Source organism: Nyctibius grandis, chromosome 1 (genome assembly GCF_013368605.1).
Source record: "Nyctibius grandis isolate bNycGra1 chromosome 1, bNycGra1.pri, whole genome shotgun sequence".
Classification (NCBI taxonomy): domain Eukaryota; kingdom Metazoa; phylum Chordata; class Aves; order Nyctibiiformes; family Nyctibiidae; genus Nyctibius; species Nyctibius grandis.
The window spans coordinates 26211923-26231289 of NC_090658.1; the positions used below are offsets into that span (position 1 = coordinate 26211923).

The following is a 19367-nucleotide window of genomic DNA, read 5'->3' on the forward strand; positions in this document are numbered from 1 at the left end:
TTGGGTGCTCCAAAGTGGTTTTTACAGTTTCAGAAAGCTGCAACAAGCTTGTGCGATGATTTGCCTCTGCGGCTTAGATCTAGCTACATTTTCATGACCTTTAGCCTAGCTGACTGATTTGGAGCTTTTTAAAATAGCTGATTAAATGCCTTTTCTTTTTCCTGCTTTAAAAAAAAAAATATAAATATGAATGATCTCGATGTTCTCGATCTCCCTGATTTCCTAAGAATGCCAGACATTTTCTGGTGAGGGCATTAATTAGCAAAGGCTTGTGTGACTGACATTTTAGTCTGTTGGTACTTCAGGTCTCTGCACAGGCAGAGGAAAATGCTGGGGATATCATGGAAAATGCACCTAACTCTAATAAACAAATGGGGTACAAACCTAGACTCCTTTGGCATGTTTGAGCCTGCTCCCTTTCTCAACTGTTGAACCACTGCAACAAGAACCGATACGACAGGATATAACTTAAGCTTTGATTATTGACTGATTATCTTTTATACTCTAATTCATTACATTTACAAAGCTGAGTTGGCCTGGTATTCTGAAATTCTGTTTACAGTTAACCTTTAATTGTAAACAGTGGGCTACAGAGATTGAATCATCTTCATTGCAGTTCTTGACTTTCTCAACCAGGAATGAAAGATGAAGTTTTCTTACTTCACACCAGCAAAATTAAAAGCAGAATGTAATTTTTGCATAAAGCAATGAATACGAAAGGCTGTAAGGGGAGATTTTATTCTGCCTTTAAGATATACACATTAGTTCAACAAGATCTTACACAATTTGACAAGAGGATTTTCATTATTAATAAGATGAAATGTAAGGCTTCTAATTAAGTGGAAAACAAACCAGTGTAAACTACACTCAGAACACACAAACCTATTAGGTTTTGAAAATAATAAATCATTTATCTAAAGCCCAGCTGATTTGTTGCATGATCTTGATGAGAGTTTATTTCATTTCTGCATTTTTTGCTTCCTTCTATCCTTATATTCTTAATGCTGATACAACAGCAAATTCATTTTTTAGAATCCCTGTGCTGAAATGTAGCTACTCAAAATGATTATCAGGTAACAAAATGCCTTAGTAATGGTCTCAATTTTGTGGAAGTAGAGTAATTTATGAGTAAAATGAGATGTCTAATATGAGTTGAACACTAAATTAGAATTGCACTGCTGGACTGTAAAACCAAAAATACTAGAGAAAGAAAATGCATGCTACAAATTTCAGCAGGAAAAAATGCTGAATAACCATTACCCACAGGAGTTTTTGGAAACAACTAAGGACTTCAAAGCAATTTTAAATACTACCTAATGTGGAATTTGCCACATAAAGACAACGATTCAGAGAAAACCTTTGACAGGTAAAGGTGTATCTGCATAGAAGTGATGTAACTTGGTTCTGCCTGTCTGAAGCAATTACTGTTGCTCAAAAGCTATTTAACAACTATAAGCATTACTCATAATTCGGCTCAGCTACATGCATGAAACATGGGTGAGTGAAAGGTGCCACACATGCAGCTGAAAGCTGAATTTGATCCACAGGTGTATTAACTCTTTTTTCTGTGATCTTTGAGTAGAAAATGGCTGTTCATAAATGGTGAACAACTATCACTATAGAGATAACATATCTATTTCACTTATTTTGCCATGTTTTCACAACTTCGTAAATCCTCACTTTTTAAACAAATACCTAATAGCTCATATTATAACCTTTTAATAGGTCTCTCATAATGTGGAGAAAAACATTTGTGGTGTTTTTTTTTTTTTTCTGATAGACAAGAATACCAAATGTCTTGCGACATCTTCTAAAGAATATGGACACAATGTAAGTGCTCCTCTCGAAGCTTCTCAAGTACCATATATGTACCAGTCTCCATATGAAATGACAAGTTATTTTTAAGTAAGTGTACAGCCTTCTGAAAATGCCAGCCTCTACAGCAGCAAGTACCATGTTATCTCATTTGTACAAGCCCTAGGATTTGCACAGATGATGAGGATGGGTCCAGATGATCAGGATCATATAATAAAGAAATACACCTCTCTCTCCACTTTCATCTGGTAAAAGTCACCGGGCTATGCTCCTCTCATCTGCAGAAATGGGAAGAAATGATAGACGCTTTTTATACTAAGTCTTCCTACCTTTAGCATAGGAAAAAATGCTTTAATTGTTGTAACAATTCTTTTTTTTAATGTATGCTAATACGTACTGAAATGTACATATATTCAGGCACATCCTAAAGCAGAGCTGCTGTGAGAGCCCAGAAAGCTTTTTTCTAATATGTACCACAAAAATCATTAGAGGATAGTATAGAAGATCTAAGCTGGGTCACAGTAAAATTATAATTGTTACTTAAAGAAAGTGTTCTTTCATGTTTAAATCAAACCTCAATTATTTCACCCTACTTACTCCTTAGAAAGTGGAGTTAAGCATAAATATGTTAGATGAGATCTTTTTCTGAGAAATACATGTGGGACAAAGAAGCAGAGGGAATCGCAGATGACCCCAGAAGAAACTTGTATAAAGTCAATCAGAATAATCACCTGAGTGTGTCTTTATTTGCCAGTATATACATCGTATTTGTCAGAATGTTATCACACTGGTTAATTTAAAATTCTCTAAGTAGAAGATTCATGACATCAGCAAAGACTGTGAGGAACAGAAAGGGAATTGCGGGAACTTAGGAAATTTGGAAACGGACCCAAAAATTGTGTAAGGGCTAGGGTGGGTTAGCTTGCCAAAATTAAAAAAGTTTTTCTTCTCTTTAATGCAGCAGGCAGTTCAAACGGAGGGCCAAGCGTTACTATCTTCTGAACAGTGAAGTCTGTTATATTTGTTTACTATCTAATGAATTCCAAAGAAAAGTGACAACAACTGGCTTCAAAAGTGATTTTTCCTTTTTTTTTTTCCAAATGCTTTCCAGCAATTAAGTTCACATGCAAAAAGCTGATTCCACATACAGAAAATACTTTGAAATAACCAAAGGATACCCATTCCAGTGCTTAAATTGACAAAAATACATTTCACAGAGATAATCATTACAAATAGAGAGCAAACAAAATACAAATCCACAGCTACAAAGCTTCAGATATGCAAAATGACTATTTTAATGTATGACAGATCCATGGTTTGAAAATATACGGTAGCATGTTTTACTCAAACTAACATGGGTTTAAAGTTACCCGTGCTGTACAGGTAAACTTAACTAAAAAGAGCTGGTGGCATTCTGCCTCTCCCCAAAATCAGAATATTAATGGAATGCATATGCTGAAAGTCCAGCTTTTTTTTTTTTTTTTTTTTTACAAAAAAAGAACTGACAGCATTAAACTAATCTTGCACACAGGAAACCCTCAAGATTAATATAGAGTAGCACAAAACCGATACAAGTATTTTTTTGCTAGGTAATAATAAAAAAAACCCAAAACAACAAATATCTGACAACACACAACTGGAGATACTGTAGATATAAAGTGATACTTAATTATAAATCCCTCTGGGGATTTACAATCTGACACTCAATATGCAGATCTCTACGTTCATCGCCAGAACTCATGTTTTCACCTGCTGTGGACCACAATGCCATGAAACATACGTCTTCATCTGGATTGTAAAGACAGTTTCAAACAAAGTCCTAAAACTTTAATAAGCTGCATAAACAGTAGCAAACAGTCATTTGCTCTAATTATGTTACTGTCGAAATATAAAAAAATAAAAATTTAGAGAATTTTAATTACCGCTTATTCAACTTAAAAACATAGCAGAAAAGAAAAGAAGCTCAAGGAATTCTGAAAATAGGGGTGAATTCAGTCATGGACATTAGTTAGGGGCTCCAAGGTTCTGTACAGAAATGGAAGTATGAAAACAAAATAAGCAAATTCAAGAAAGGAAATGAGCATTGATATTTCACCTGTAAAAACTTCAGCAAAAATGTTTTTTTAAAAATGCATATAATTAGGAGCATGGTTGATAGCATGACTGCAATATACCCATTTTCTACAATCTTTGATTGATATATAAAAATAATTCTCTGACTTCTGTGCCAAACAGGACTTGCAAATATAACCTATTCCCATTAAAACTGTGCTTGGTGTCTTAAATGTTTAAGGCTATACATGCACTGAAATGTAAGGAATTTCAAGTTCAAATAGTAGTTGAAAACTGTATTACATTAAATTATACAATGAAGGGATAGTGGTAGGAAATGTACATACAATGCAGCATGAGTCTGTTTCTGTAAGACCAGCATACACTAGGCAGTTACTAGATAGTATCAGGACTTCAGACACAGGAATCTGTTCTCAAAGTTGCACACTTCAGATATAGGTATAAACGGGTAAAACAAGCTAATTTGACAGCACTGACTGACTTCTGTTTTTGCTTATGATGGGATTTTGATAAAAATGCACAAAGAAATACAACTCAAACACTTTGCTACTGATACAATAATGCACAACCAGTCAGAAAAGAGGTATCTTGGATTCTCAGCTGTGAGTCACATTTACAGAAGCCTATTTTATATTTGTTCAAAGAGATCCATTATATCATTTCTGTCTTTAAGCAACAGCAAGTCCAAACATTATTTGTCCAAAGAATTAGAAACAGACTTCATTCTTTGGTGAACACCATGTGACTTACATCAGACCCAGGAATCAATTAAGAATAAACAGTCGTATGAGGAGGTTTCTTGGAAAGGGGGGCGAGGAAGGAAAGGGGAAAACTCCAGATTCAAAGAAATGCATTGTGTTAGACTGAACTGCCGTTTGAAACCTCCTGTACTAGGAATAATCAGGTTAAGACATCTCTTCAGTTGCACACCATAACTTTAGCTTCTCTACGTATTAGTTTATACAAAAGAAGGAAGGCACCGAGTGCATCGGTGGCATACAGGCAGTATAAAAGTACACAAGAAAATGCTACATACTGTATATTTCATACGCTTTTTAAAAATGCAGCGCATGTGTGCTGTCTCTATGTGATAAGATGCTTCACAAATCCAATTCCTTATATCCCAATGAAAGAATGAATTAAAATGTGAAACACATTTTAATAATCTTGCTGATAACAGCATGATTCAATATTTGTATTCACTAAGATCAGTTATTAGCTTATAGTCACCAGAAAACAAGTTCAAAATTACTGAAGATCAAGGGAACTATAATCTATAACTATACTTTTGGGATAGAGCCAGCAGCCTTTACTCATGACAGATGTCCTGCTAAGAATGGAGAGAAGGCTCAGTTTTACCACTGTTATTCATGTTAACAGTGGATGATTCCTTTCTCGGAGTCATCCTGGAGAAATAGATGGAACTGCTTATAGGGAAAGGTACTACACAACATGAAAGATGTGTGGTTAAACCAAGACCTGAGTAAAAGGCAGTAGGTTCAGGCCCTTAGTCATTACATTAGCACTTTAGATTGTGTAACAGTGATATAGCTTGCTCATAGAGCATTTAATTTTACATTGTTAAATCATCTTATATAAAAATAGGTAAGAAAGCTCTGTAAGAAAGTATATATCCTATATAAGGAGAAATCTCTCCTTAAAAAAGGCAAAGAAAGGGAAAAATTGAATAAAAGGTTTCATTAATTACACTTTGTCTGAAAAATCACATTAAAAACAGTTATCGTAAACAAAACAGTACTGAGCACTAATGAACCTTGTGGTTTACTGGAAAGGACAGCAAATTGTCTGTAGAGTAAGAAAAGATCATTGCTCTATCTCCTTTTCTTGTAAATATTCCCTAATACATTCAACTGCTTAGAAATTTTCTTAAGATGTCATAATAAGCCATTTGCAAAATTTACTACCAAAACTTGCTCAAAGCCCTGCTCCTTGCTTGCGCTATGGCCTAGAGATTACATCTCAAAGCTATGATAATGCTTCTAGTCAATTCTGTAAATTCATTCAAACTCATGGTTTGGAAATGAAACAAAAATTATAAAGCAAACCACTTTAGACCTTCGGCATGCAGTGAACGTCCACAGGATTTGCAAAACGCCACCAAAAATTTAACTTGATACAACGGGCAAGACTCCTGTCCTCAGATATAAAAGGATGACATTAATTACATCCCTGAATGTCCATGAGGTATTCCTTCAGTGGTATGGTATTACTGCTTCTGTTCTCCTCAGTAGGGTCCTCACAGACAGGCAGCTTTTGGAGGCTTTATACCAGCTCTACCAGTAGATGCTTCCAAGGAAGTGAATGAATTCTTCTTGCTATTAGGCTAGCCTTGCCCATTTTCTGGGCATAGCTGTTTCCTGGTCTTCGTTCCTACAGGAGCAATACTACCCGCTTTCCTGACTCCTGCCACATTCCTCTGCACGAGGATCTTGTTTCTATGTTATACCAGCGTAAGCCTGCATAGCAAAACCTGATCCAGCATGTATCAGACCAATTTATTCATTCAGTCACACCATGTTACACATGAACTAAGCTTGCTAGCATTAATATAATTGTGCCGTATTCAGGCAGGCACACTATAAGCAAATACATTGGGTGCATAAGATTTCTGCATAGTCTGCAGAAAGGAAGAAACCCTGCTTGAACTTAAGGAGGGGCAGTGATAAACTCTTAAGGCTAAACTAATCCATGTCACTGTAGGCCAGCTGGTACTCACCCTAGGCAAATAAACACCATCTACCCTGGTTACATCTGTAAAATACACTAGGCTAGAAGCCATGGAGTGCCCACACAGACCTGTGCTGCTTTGAATGTGTAAACTCCCATGGTTCATGTGACACGGTTCCTCTGAGTAGGGCCCTCCAAGGGCCACAAGGCTCCACGAGTGGAATTTGAGTCACTGTTGCTGCCACTTGTATGAAGCTGCCTCTTATTTTAATGCTCTCGCTCTCAGATGACATCTCTTCATCAGGCATCGATTCACTGACAAGCAAATGTTCCTGTGACTTTCCTCTCAAAAACTACCATCAGAACAAAGTAGTCTGAAATTCAGCTGTGATGCACTACAAAATCCAGCAGTTGAGTTAAATAGACCACAATACAGAACATTCTTGATGGCTTGTTCTAACAAACTTTGCTGAATGTTCCGGTTAAAATGATCAAGATGTTTGGGGATTGCTTTAATACTTAATATTGAGTTTTAAAAATATTTCAGAAGCTGAGGAAAAGAAGAAATAAAAATAACAGATAATTACTAAATAATAAGTTTGTGACAATATCCAGGTATTTGCATTTTTACTTCCATACTTCCATTCATAATTAAAATCACATTTGATTGTGTTGCAGGTGCCATGCTCTATCACTGCTCTAACCTACTGATCCTGTTGCACTTCACACTTCCAGGGTCAGGTCTGCTCTCCTGTTGATGCCCATGGGCTCCTCTCATTAACACGAATGGCAAGTAGACACACACATCATGAGGAGAATTAAATGAATGTTTAGCCGTTACTGAGAATTCAGGTTAGGAGGAAGTCAGTCTGCCTTGCAAGTGACAAGCCATAATTTTAAAGACTGCTTTAAAAAGGACAGCTTTTTTTTTTCCTCCAGAAAAGTCTGATGAGTAAGTAAAGGGCTCAATACAACTCTCAGTTAAATGAAAGGGCATTCTGCTGTTAGTTTCAAGTTGGAAGAGCTCAAGCCAAAAGGCTTCCCTCAAACCTCATTCTCTGATTTTACCACAGACTTTTTGTTAGAACTTGTATGTAAGTGATCTGTATTCAATTCCTACATTAAAATGTCTCCTTCAAAGAAAAAAGTTTTCTTCTGCTTCATCATATTAACACTGACAGTTTGCATTTCAGAAATCTTAGGGAGTTGGACAGGTCACAGAAGTTTTGCACCAGTACCTTATTGTAAGAGGTGCAGAGTGCCCTTGATTCTAAGGTCCAGTGACTGCCACAGATGGCTTCTCAGGGTGCTGGGGAGTTCGCAGGAGCAAGTCATTAGGGAGAAAAAAGAATAAATCAGTAACGCAAATTTTAGACAGCAACAAAAATGGCTGCAAAGGTGTGAAAAACTGGAAAGTACTGATGCTGGCACTGCATTTGCCATCAGTAATGGTTACAAAAATTTACAGGTGAAAATACCTCCTACAGAAAATGCCATAAAATCTGTTTTCAGCTCAAGTATTCTCTTAATTGATAAACAATGTTCAGCTCCAGTAAAAGCACATATATTTATTCCAAGGGCTCACCATATTTTGAAATCTAATGATTAATGAGTTCAGAGGGTTTTCATTGGATTTAGAAATTATATCCTATTTCTTCTGCCTTTGCAGTCAGACCCCGCAGTGTCGTTACAACATGGCTGTCTTAAGCTCTGAGCATGAGGCAGCACCACAGGGACCAAGCTTTGAATCATACCAGCACTGTCCTCCTTCCCTGTGCCGCCTGGCTGAACAGGGAACAGAAGCATGGCTCTGCTGACTCCTTGCCTCCACATATGTGGGAGACAGCGATGTCCTGCAGACGCTGTACAACCTCTCATCCTTCTCCGCAGTGATTTCATGCTTGCCTGTACTGCCCCTCACAATCTTGCTGTTACCACAGAAAGGAATTAACCAACTTTTCTCATATTTATAATATTTCAGGAAGACCTACGTCAAACGTTCTAAACATTAAACCAAACAGATCATGCGCAGAAAGGATGCAGTGTCTTCAAGAATAGAATCTGTAAGAACATCACTGTTCTATAATTATTTAAGGCTACACTGTCAGAAAACAGATTCAGTTCAAGAATTGTAATCTCTACATGGTATACTGGCACACAGAAAAGTAATTAAATAATTTGATAAACTCTTCCAAGTACTTATTGTACTTTTGAACAGAGGTAAACAACAAAAAGCTATGAAAATAAAGCACAGGCAACTCTGAGGAAAACACAAATGCCTCTTTCTAATTTGTTTCCGATACTTTGTTCTCTAGAAATTCTGTTCCATGCTTAAGATGTAACTGAATGCACAAAACCACACTGTATGTATAAGCCCTTATGTAGGGTTTAAAAAAACCCAATATCTAAAGGCAGATTTAAAATACAAAAGTACAGGTTTGCATATAGCAATAAGAAAAACAAAATGACAAACAAATCGTAAGAATGGGATCTAGGAAGAAAAAACAACATGACAGCTATTCATAAAAATCCCATGGCAAATTCAGTTATTGGCGTGACTGGTTTTGCATGGCGAATCCATGTTCTACTACCTCTAAATTAAACATTAATTTCCATTTGTTATACATTCAGTTCCCAGCCTTTGTACAGTATAAATCCAAGTAAGCCAAACCTGCTTCTGTGAAGCACAGACTGGACCTGGATACCTTGGGAAAAGTCACATGATCTAGAGAGAGATTCCTCTTCCCAAATGTGCCCAACACAGACTACTATAAATCTCTGCTGTGTCTAAATTAAGATTTCAGTGTCTTAGAAATCAGAATGGTTAGATGTGAAACTGAAGCAACGCAACCTACAAACAGAAACCCAAGCCATGACACAGTTTAGTTTAGTTTGGTTCTGTAAGAGGTTATTTGCTGCACCTTCCAAACTGACTTCTTCATTTGTTCAATGGTGATGTCAAGTATATTCGCCACTGGAATTAATTTTCTCAGTTCTTGCTGTTAAATACTGTACATTATTTTATAAAGCAAAACCTGTACAAAGAGACAACCATGAAGAGACAACTTTCAGCTTTAGGAAAGAGCATCCAAATATCCACAGACACAATGAGTAAAAACACTTCCACATTCATTGAAAAATTTCTCTTGATCAGCTTCTAAGTCAGTGTTTCTATTATATGGAAAGCTGAAGGGACTGGGAAAATCTGAGCGTTTTCCTTATGCATATAAAACTAATGTTGATTTTTTAATTAAATTCTACACTCAACATTACATTTCACAAACTGAGCAACAAAAAGGACTGAGACAACTTGTATTGTATTACTGCAAGACCATTCCTGTTTAAAGAAAGTTTTTTGCTTTATTTGTATTTAGTAAATAAAGCTTCTGTGAATGAAGCAGCAGTGCAATACCAGAAAAAAAAAAGGCCTGTAATAATGTTCTGTCTTAAAATCAATAAAACCTGAAAGCCTGGCTCTGCAAATAAACCTCTAAAAAGGCACCAAATAAATCAAGAAGTGGAATTACAATACGCTTTAAAAAGGACTTAATGAAATTGTTAAGTAGTGTGAGAATTTGAGAACCATGTGAAATATCTTTATTACAGAATACTCACCGTCTCCAATCTTACTGTACTTGACTGTCTGTATACCTTAAAGCCAGGATTGTTCAAAGGTATTATAAAGAAATTAAAGAGAAAAACACTTGTCCTAATGAGAATGCTCTAGGCTACCACGAATTCTCTCAACAAAATCCAAAACTTCACTCTTCTACCCACCAAGTGCTACAACAGTCAGTGAGGTCTCGTATTTGTAAGATGTCACCATCACTTGTAAGAAAAAAAATTGCTTGCATTCCATACAGCAACAATTAAAAGTAAATGAAACTTACAATTATAGGCAAAAAGAATATTTGAATTGGGAAGCTTTTCAAAAATACGTTTACTCAATAATCCACAATTTCTGTAATATAAACTAGATTCAGCTGTCAGTAAATTACTGTGGTTCCAGTGAAAGTATTTGGGACAAACAGGAATCTCAGAAGCACTGATATTTCCCTAATTTCAGTGGAAGCCATGAATGTTTATCTGATGGCAAACTTTCTTGTGATACTGTGGCTTCTCAATTGTGTTGTTAGAAAGCTGTGTTTCCCAACATGAACATAAGCAAAGCAAATTTCTGTTTTGGGTGTGAACATTCATTCAATTGCTGGCAAATCACTAGAAAAATAACTTACTGGTGTTCTCTTCCCCAAGAAGAAGGTAAAAACTCCTTGTCTGCTCTCTACTTCCAACAAACGGCATAACGTAGTCTCTAAAACAGCTCAGAAGAGACTCAAATGAATACCCATTTCAACCAAAGTAACAGGATTTCACATTCATTCAGAGTAGTTCAACTGCTGCCACTTCCTTCACAGTCTTTCAACCTAACTTCCAAGTGCTGACATTTTAAAGAAATCTGTATCAATTTGTTTAACGAAAATATATTTTAGTAAAGTCGTGCTCTATGAGCTTCCTACATTGGAATACACGAATACAGGAAGTGCTTTCAACAGAAAGTTACATAGTTTTACAGTACAACCTGTCTAAGGAGATCTGGAAGGACCAAACTAATGATCTGGTCTCTTTGGATTAGGCAGAAGTACAGGCAAGAGGGAAAAACCCAATTTATGCCATATATAGACCTCGTTCCTGTCACATATTGAAGAAACATTAGTTTGATGTCAAAGTTCACCTGATGCCCAAATGCTAGTATTTTTCAAACCAACTGCATATCAAAAAATGAAAACTTACTTGTACTAAGCTCCTGGAAAGAAACTCAGTGTAAAACAACAATATATTCATATTTGCTATGTTACTAAGTGTTCTCCACTGGTGGGTTTTTTTTTTTTCTTTTGCTCTACAGATCATTAACTTTTTCTCAAAGTGCAAATTATTGACCTTTAATCTGAACGCAGGCAGGTCAGAAGCTACAGTATTAGAGCAATACAAAAAGTACACAAGGAGGAGCTTACATTAATTTGGAGAACCTTACATAAAATGTTTCTGAATTGAAAACCACAAAACAAACCCAAACAAATACAGCATCGGGTGGATGGGGGAGGGACCACTAGCGTATCTGTGTACAGCAAGGCTTCTCGGACACCAAGGAATTGTCTGACACTAAGTCAAGGTTATATATTAAATCCCGCCATTTTGCATGTTGTGCATTCTTTACGATGGAATGTTGACCTCAATTTTTGTTTTTTACTTCCACAACGAATCTGTTGATTGTGACCAGGGATGATCATCTTCTTGAGAGACCAAACTCCCTTAAAACCACGACTGCACTTCGTACCGTCTATTATGATTCTAGTAAAGTATGCCATCTACATACTTGCTGTCCTTTAGATTCTTTCATTTCAGTCCAGTGATTGAGTTCATCTTCTCCTGAGCTGTTGAGACCTAAGGAAATCCACCCTATCATCTCTTTTCGTTTCATGCTGCGCTTATTATACACAGACAGTATGAGCGTCACATCCGAAAGCTGAAACAGTGCCACTTGGAAAACGAAGGTTTCTTTGTATACTGGGTTCGGCTGTCCTCGGCGGATTGAAGTTTTGCATTTCGACATCTCTTGCCCCATCGAGTTCAGCAGCGTTAGCTTAACATATGTATCTACAAAATAAATCATATTTTGGAGTGTCAGGTATCTTAGAACAAAAGGTTTTGAGAATGAGATATTCACAAGATACAAAGATATGGTGTATACCAGGCTGACTGAACACAGCTTAGTTTAGACACATGGAAAGATGACAAGTAAGCAAAATATTACAAACACACTAAAAAATTAACTAGCTTCAGTACTATGTAAATGGGTTAAGTTAAAGGTATACCTCATAATCCTCTTCCCATCGACCCCCCTTATTTGTTTTAAACAAACTTAAATTGCATTAACACTTAGCAAGCTCCAACTAGCCACAACACTGTAAAGCATACCACTGAATTTTCAGAGAATAAAAGTGGAATGAAGGCAACTAATGAAGAGAAAAAAAAATAACGTTGATATACAGTGATGATATCAAAACAGCCAGAATGAAATGCTTAAGAATAATCTCTGCATGGATGTGGTTCTCACTTTGGGCTTTTCTAAAGACCAAAATGTAGCAAAGTGTATTCAAAGGTAGAAGTTTACACAATACAAAAAAACTCTTAATTCCTAGATTCATGAAGGAATATGTTTAATACACCTTTAAAAAGAAATAAGTTTTTGTATAATTCAAGATGTTTGTTTAAAACATAGCTTGTACAGTGCTCTTAGGAAGTACATTTAAGAAGCTAATGCAAGTACATGTGGTTTGCACACATTGGGTGTTAGTATTTGGGTATAAACCCTTATTTTTAAAGCTCTGTTTTCATTTGACTAGAAGCACCGAGCCATGCTCCTGCAGAAGGATGTGCATTTCATGAAGTTAACTGATTTTAAAAAAATAGAACTGTATAAAACAATCTGGTGTTTCCTTCTTTACTCCTGTCATATTCGTATTAATGAATAATATTATTAAAAGACTGGAGTTGATATAAAAAGAAACACACTGAATATTTTCACTTTGCAGGTACACTGAAATCCCAACATCCATAATCAGAGACAAATGCAACTTTTGCATTAGAGAGTACCACAAATAATAAACATATACTTTTATAAACCAATACGGTAGGCAGCCGTGGATAGCTTTACTGCTGGCAAGTTTTCTTTTGCATGAAAAAGACAACATCCAATTAGTTTCTACAGGAACTCACCTCGGATTATATAAACCTGTCCACCTATCAAGTGTTTTAGACAACAGAACAGTCCGTCTGACAACAGGGGGTGGAAAGCAGTAAAAGAAATAATGACCAGATGTCAATAGTTGGGTGAGAGAGGATCAAAGGTTAAAGTTTAAGAGGAAACACTATTCACCGGAGTGGAAGAACACAAAACCTTAACAGCATAGATCAGAAAAAGGATTGAACAAAAGGATTGTTGGGTAAAATTTAATGAAATGAAAATTTTGTGCAGTTTTTGTGTAATCTTTTACACCACTTACATAATGGGTTATCTTAGCGCTAACAGTTACTGGGCTCTAAAGCACACTCAACATAGAAAGAATCATGCAAACAATTAGGTCATAGAAGACTGGGTAAAAATCACTGTATCCTTTGTATCAAACCTTATGCTTTTTCATGCAAACTCCAGCATATTAAGAAAAACTGCACACAGTAATTATACTTCATATATTACAAGCAATAAAATGAAAAATCACTGAACTGAAAACTAAGCTGGTTTTGCCTGTAGCTTTTATAGTTACAGATATTTGATTGTAATACTTTAGTTCTTGAGTAGTGATGTACTTGGGCACGACAATGACTCTGATCTAATCTCTAAAAACAGCTGAGGGATGATGCTTACATCTGAAATTCAACTATAGGTCTCTATTTAAAATTTAAAGATCTCACTTGTTAAAATCCATGTATTTATGGATCTAATGTGTGTGTGGATGCATACACACACATGCATTTAATGTGCAAAATCTCGTAGCCCGTCTCAACAAAATTTTAAAGGATACTAAGGAGCATCTTTTTCTCTGAAAAAATATTAACTGTCACACAGAGAAACGAAAACACATTTTAACATCAACTGTTATTGACTGCAGGATTTCGCCTGCTTGCCTGTACTCAGTTCCTAAATGAGTTACTATACAACATAAATATTCAGTAAAGGAGTATATACGACCAAGAAGCAGAAATGTAGGACTCAATCCGTATTTGCTGCACAAGCATTTCACAAAAATTGCATAGGTTCACAACACCTATACTACAGAAAATATTGCATGTGGGAAAAATTGCTTCCCTTTCTATCATAATTTCTCAAGACCTGAATGAAAACTGACCTGTGCATGTACTTTGCAGCACTTCTCAGGATTTTGGACCACTGATGGTCCAAACAACAAATCTGATCAGAGCATTTCATCATCAACCCTGTGTGCCTTAGTTTTCATTTTGTGGAAATGATGGCACAGAGAGAGGCTGGCATGTGTCCATGACGTACTTGACAGGGAGATATTAAATGGCAGTGGTATACACCTGGGTCCAGGAGTTTACAAGAAGGTGCTACCACTGCTGGGGTGAGGAGAAGAGGGGGACGGCACAAAACAGTGCACAGGAGAAATGTGGATTCCACAATATTCTGTGCATGGTCTTACCAAACCCAGAAAGTGCATTAGTTTCCAGCTTTCTAGAAAAAACAGAATTCCAAAGCCGCATTTGTCTCAATAGAGCTGGACTATTGTTGTTATGAATATTAAAACTTCCCCTATCCTTCACAAGGGATGACAAAAGGCAACACACAAGATCTTCCCTCCAAAAAGGTTAGACAGAACACGGTATTACAGGGCTACGTGCCACGTTCTATTCTGCGTTCTTGCAAACAAACAGATTTTTGACCTCAGTGACACACACAACCGTTAGCTAGACAGCATGGGCCCACAGAGCACATTTTGGAAATTAACATACCAGGGAATGAACATATCTGTCTTCAAAACAAGCACTGAACCACCATCTAACTTGCATATTCTAAATATATGAAGAAAAACTTGACTTTCTCTAGAAAGATTAAGCATAAGCCACCTACTGTTTTTTGCTTTGTGGGAACACATGGTCCCTTCTCTCCAGGTCTTCTCTCCCGTTCATTCCTTCCCCCACCCCAGTGTCCTTGGGCCTTCTTCCTCATCTATTTCTATGCTTTGTCTCCAAATAGGTGACTCTGGGGCAGCTACCTAATTATATAAGAGATTCTTCTTTCGCCTTCCTTCTTCTGGCCATGTTAAAGTTTGGCTCCATCAGGGTGAGAAGTATAGAGAAAGCAAGGCAGAGTAAGACTGAGCCAAATGTAATTAATGAATGGAATAAAACACGGGTCAACAAAGAAAGAGAAGAGCATCAGTCTCAAGTTACTTGGCTTACTTCCTAAAGTCTGAAGAGAGTGAGATGTGCAAACCACTTACAAAATGTTAGCAGCCTGCTACATAATCTAGTAGTGCCAGATAATCTGCCAGTGCCATACAAATCTGGAGGTTAAGAAACAGAAAGAGGGACTAAAACCTGAGCCTCCAGACAAAATCAAGAGGAACAGGTAGGTATGTCTGGCTAAAACTTATGTAAATCAGACTCATCATCTAAAAAACAATAAAAAATAATTTTTAAAAAAGTTCATTACTGAACTTTCTCAAGCTATATCAAAGAATTATAGACGGTAAAAATATTCTGTGTGTGTGATATTCCATCTGGCTCCAATTTAAAAGTATATAAAGTTCACAGATATTTCAGACAAATGTATTTTTGAACAAATGCTTGAACACACAGTTCAAGTCCTTTCCGATGGTGAACATTCCTTCTGCACAGTAAATATGGCAAAGGTCTCAATTTGTTTCTCTGTTGTCTTCACTGACATTCCCAAGTTATATCTATTACTACCACATATACACAGGCACATAAGCAATTAAAGACTGCAGTTCAACCCCCCTAGGAACAGCAATAAGTGTTCAGAGTGTTTATATTAATATTAGATGGCATGTACTTTCTCTCTAAACACCAACTTTTTATTCTTGGCCTGTGATGTGAGGCATTAGTAATTTAGCAATTAATCATTATGATAAAGGTAATTTATTAGTCAGCCATCATGCAAAATTCAAATAGTCTTGTCAACTTACAATTAATATTTTGAATTTTACATTTTTGCTATTTCCCAACTGACTAGAAATATAAAACATGAAACAGATTAGCTGGTGATTGCTCTATTTCATTTTGATTGGGTAAGACTAAATGACAGGATTGAAGTCCTTGCTACCGAGAGCCCCACCAGTACAGAAGCATTAGGATGAAAAAAGATTTTCACTCACTGGGTGGTCTGTTCGCTGCCAAGTTTTTGAAGTGGCTGCCTTTTATCACTTCTGCTGATAATCTTCCAGTTGTAGCGTTATAAAGGAGGCCAATGAGGATTTCTGGAGCTGAGCCATGTACCAGAGACTGACAAGAGGAGGTACTTTCACTGCAGGACACTTCTGACATGCTCATTTGAGAGTCACAACCCTATAAAACAGATAAAAAGTTCTGTGTATTTTATGGAACGATGTTACTGGGAAGTCAATTTTTAGAATAATGCATAGAAAATTAGAAAAGCAACCTACTGACAATAACAGAAGTTCCATTCAATCACCCAATAAGAAATGTACATCCTTAATGTATACTCAGTTTGCACGCGTTAGAGGTAACAAAGACTAGAGCAGTCTGGAATTAAAAGAATTCTTAATTTTGTGTTTCCGTTGCTTCATAATTCAAGAGAAACAATAGCCGAAGATCAAGAGCAACCTTTATGGTCCCTATTTACTTCAATTGCTAAGATAAGACCTGTAACATAATTCGTCAGCATCCTGGAGAACATTAAACCTTGGATCTTTTACTTTCTGAAAATGGAAAACACTAGTGGAACTCTGAAGATAATAAAATGCAGGAAATTCTTATTCATCCTTTGTAAAGGTTAATCTCTAGACTGAGAATTTATGAGTAGCAAAATAACAGAACACATGCAAACAGAAAAAAGCACTCTGTCTAGAATAAATTAGCTTACAGGGAATTTACTTGATACAGAGATACAGAATTGCAACAGACCCTTTGTCTTGGGTGGGAAAGGAAGAATGTCATCCTAAGACTCAGCAAATGATGCTTTAATTTCCACCCCGCAAACTTCCACCCCTGCATTCTCACCATGTCACATCTTTCACGGGAGCTTCTAATACTCATTTTTATCATTTTAACCCCCTATTACTGGCCTTAAAAAAAGAAAAAAAATTAGACTAATGCTAACGATACCATAGTTGTTTCTACTTTCATCTCTTGATTTCATGCACTGGCACATAGAGTTGTACCATCGAGAACAAGAAAATGGATGGAATCTAGCCAATGGCAGGGCAATTTGCTTGGTAGCCAGGAAAAGACTTTTGAATTTTCAGTACATCCCTTCATGATTCTCTCAGAAAAAACATAAATTGGATCCACAGATTTTTCAAATATGGCTTGACTCATTTGGGAATCTGGCAGCCGTCTTTCAAGAAATCATGATGATTTTGTGAAGCTGATTCTTCCAGATTCCAAATGTCTCTACAATTTCCAGCAAGAGCTGACATGAGCACGAGATCAGTCCTAAAACCTAAATAGCACAAATCCTCAAAAAGATAAGAGTTAACTTCAAAAGCAAGTAACTTAATCTGACATATAAAGCCCAAATGCATTACAGAATCTCAAATTATAAAAGACATGATACCTACAAGAAGTTATGAACCTACAATAATACCTTCATACTGACATTTCAACTAGTTCTTCTCAACAGAACATTTCCAAGAAGTCTGGCAGAAGTTTCAAGTAGCAACCCAGTTCCTCATTAATAAACATTCACTGTTGTTAGCAAATGTATTCTTACTACTAAAGAAGGACCTCAACAAAATTCTCTGACTTCCATCCCCCAAGCTGCAAATTCTGAATTTTAAATCTTTGTTATTTCACCAAAAGTTCTTTACTCAATTCCAAGAATAAATTTCCAATGGGCTACAGACTGTAAATTGCCGAAAATGAATTACAAGCATAGATTAATTCTCTGGTTCTTGGCACTCACAAAACAGGAAACTTTTGATTCCCAACTTCAACAGTGTAATACAAAATGGAAAGTAAAAGAAAGATAACTTGATTCAGCAGTCACAGTACACGCTGTACACTTGAAAGCCTCAGCCTGTCACAACTGCAGCTATTATTTAAGTTCTCTGGTCTTTTAAAATTGTGACACATTATCCCTATGGTGCTTATTCATCTCATTACTTTGTCAGGCCAGGAATTTAACCACAGTCAACCTGACCCTGTTCAAAGCTTAGGTCTCAAATTCAATTGTGATCATGCTGCAAGTCCACAAAAAAGACATAACCCAAAGCGAGCAGCTGGGTAACACTCTCTTGCAAACCATCAAAGGGCTTTGACGTCTGTACTGGGAGAAGGTGACGACAGCACTTTTTCCTAACTGTGACTTATTTGTACAGTTTACTGATGTTCTTACAGGGGCTCAGTCTAAATCAGTTTAATACAGAGTTAAACTGATTACAGTGGGTATCAGAATAAGGTTTAGAATGCTAGAAACAGTAAATACTAAATGAGTGATGACTGAGAGGGAACGAGTCCTGAAGAACCTTGAAAGGGAAGACAAGTAGCTTCTTTGTGATATAATAGAGAAGGGGGAAAACAACTGAAAAATTAAACAAGTGTGATATTCCAAAGTTACATAAGGATGAGCTAGAAATATCATTCCTTTACAACAGAATCCTGAGTGGATGTGAGAAGCGCAAGACTGCATTTGTCAAGGCCAGCAAAACGGATCTTGCCAGCTGAATGAGAAGACCTAGGCGATGCTTCAGATCTGTAAGTGGATGGAAATGCAACTAAGTGGCCGTACCTTAGAAGTGTTGCACAGAAAGAACTGGCAGACGTAGCCTTGATGAAAATCTGGAGAGAGGGTCTAACTTAAATGTTTTGCTACAATATCTTCTAGAACAAAATATTTTGCCTTTTGTTTTCAGACAGGTGGCAGGTTTGAAACAAACAAAAGCATGTTCTTTAATCCTTAGCATATAATAAACTTATGAGTCTCCTTCCTACAAAATATTGTGGTGACAGAAGTTTAAAGATATTAAAATAAAGCAACCAAATTCACTGAAGAAACAATCTAAACTATATTT

At 36.6% G+C, this 19367-nt stretch overlaps 1 protein-coding gene across 5 annotated transcripts in view; it reads right to left on the reverse strand.

Moving 5' to 3' along the window:
• Positions 1-2408: 2408 nt before the first annotated feature.
• SYT14 (synaptotagmin 14) overlaps positions 2409-19367 on the reverse strand; it is a 97277-nt gene continuing 80318 nt past the window's right edge. For 3 of the 5 annotated variants that reach the window (XM_068395586.1, XM_068395579.1, XM_068395564.1), the window contains 2 exons: positions 16491-16680; positions 2409-12231 (listed from right to left, as the gene is read on the reverse strand). In XM_068395586.1, coding sequence (XP_068251687.1) covers positions 11918-12231; positions 16491-16680 — 504 coding nt within the window. In that variant the 3' untranslated portion in view covers positions 2409-11917. The remainder of the gene's footprint in view (positions 12232-16490; positions 16681-19367) is intronic. The other 2 variants (XR_011047731.1, XR_011047730.1) reach the window with 2 other exon arrangements.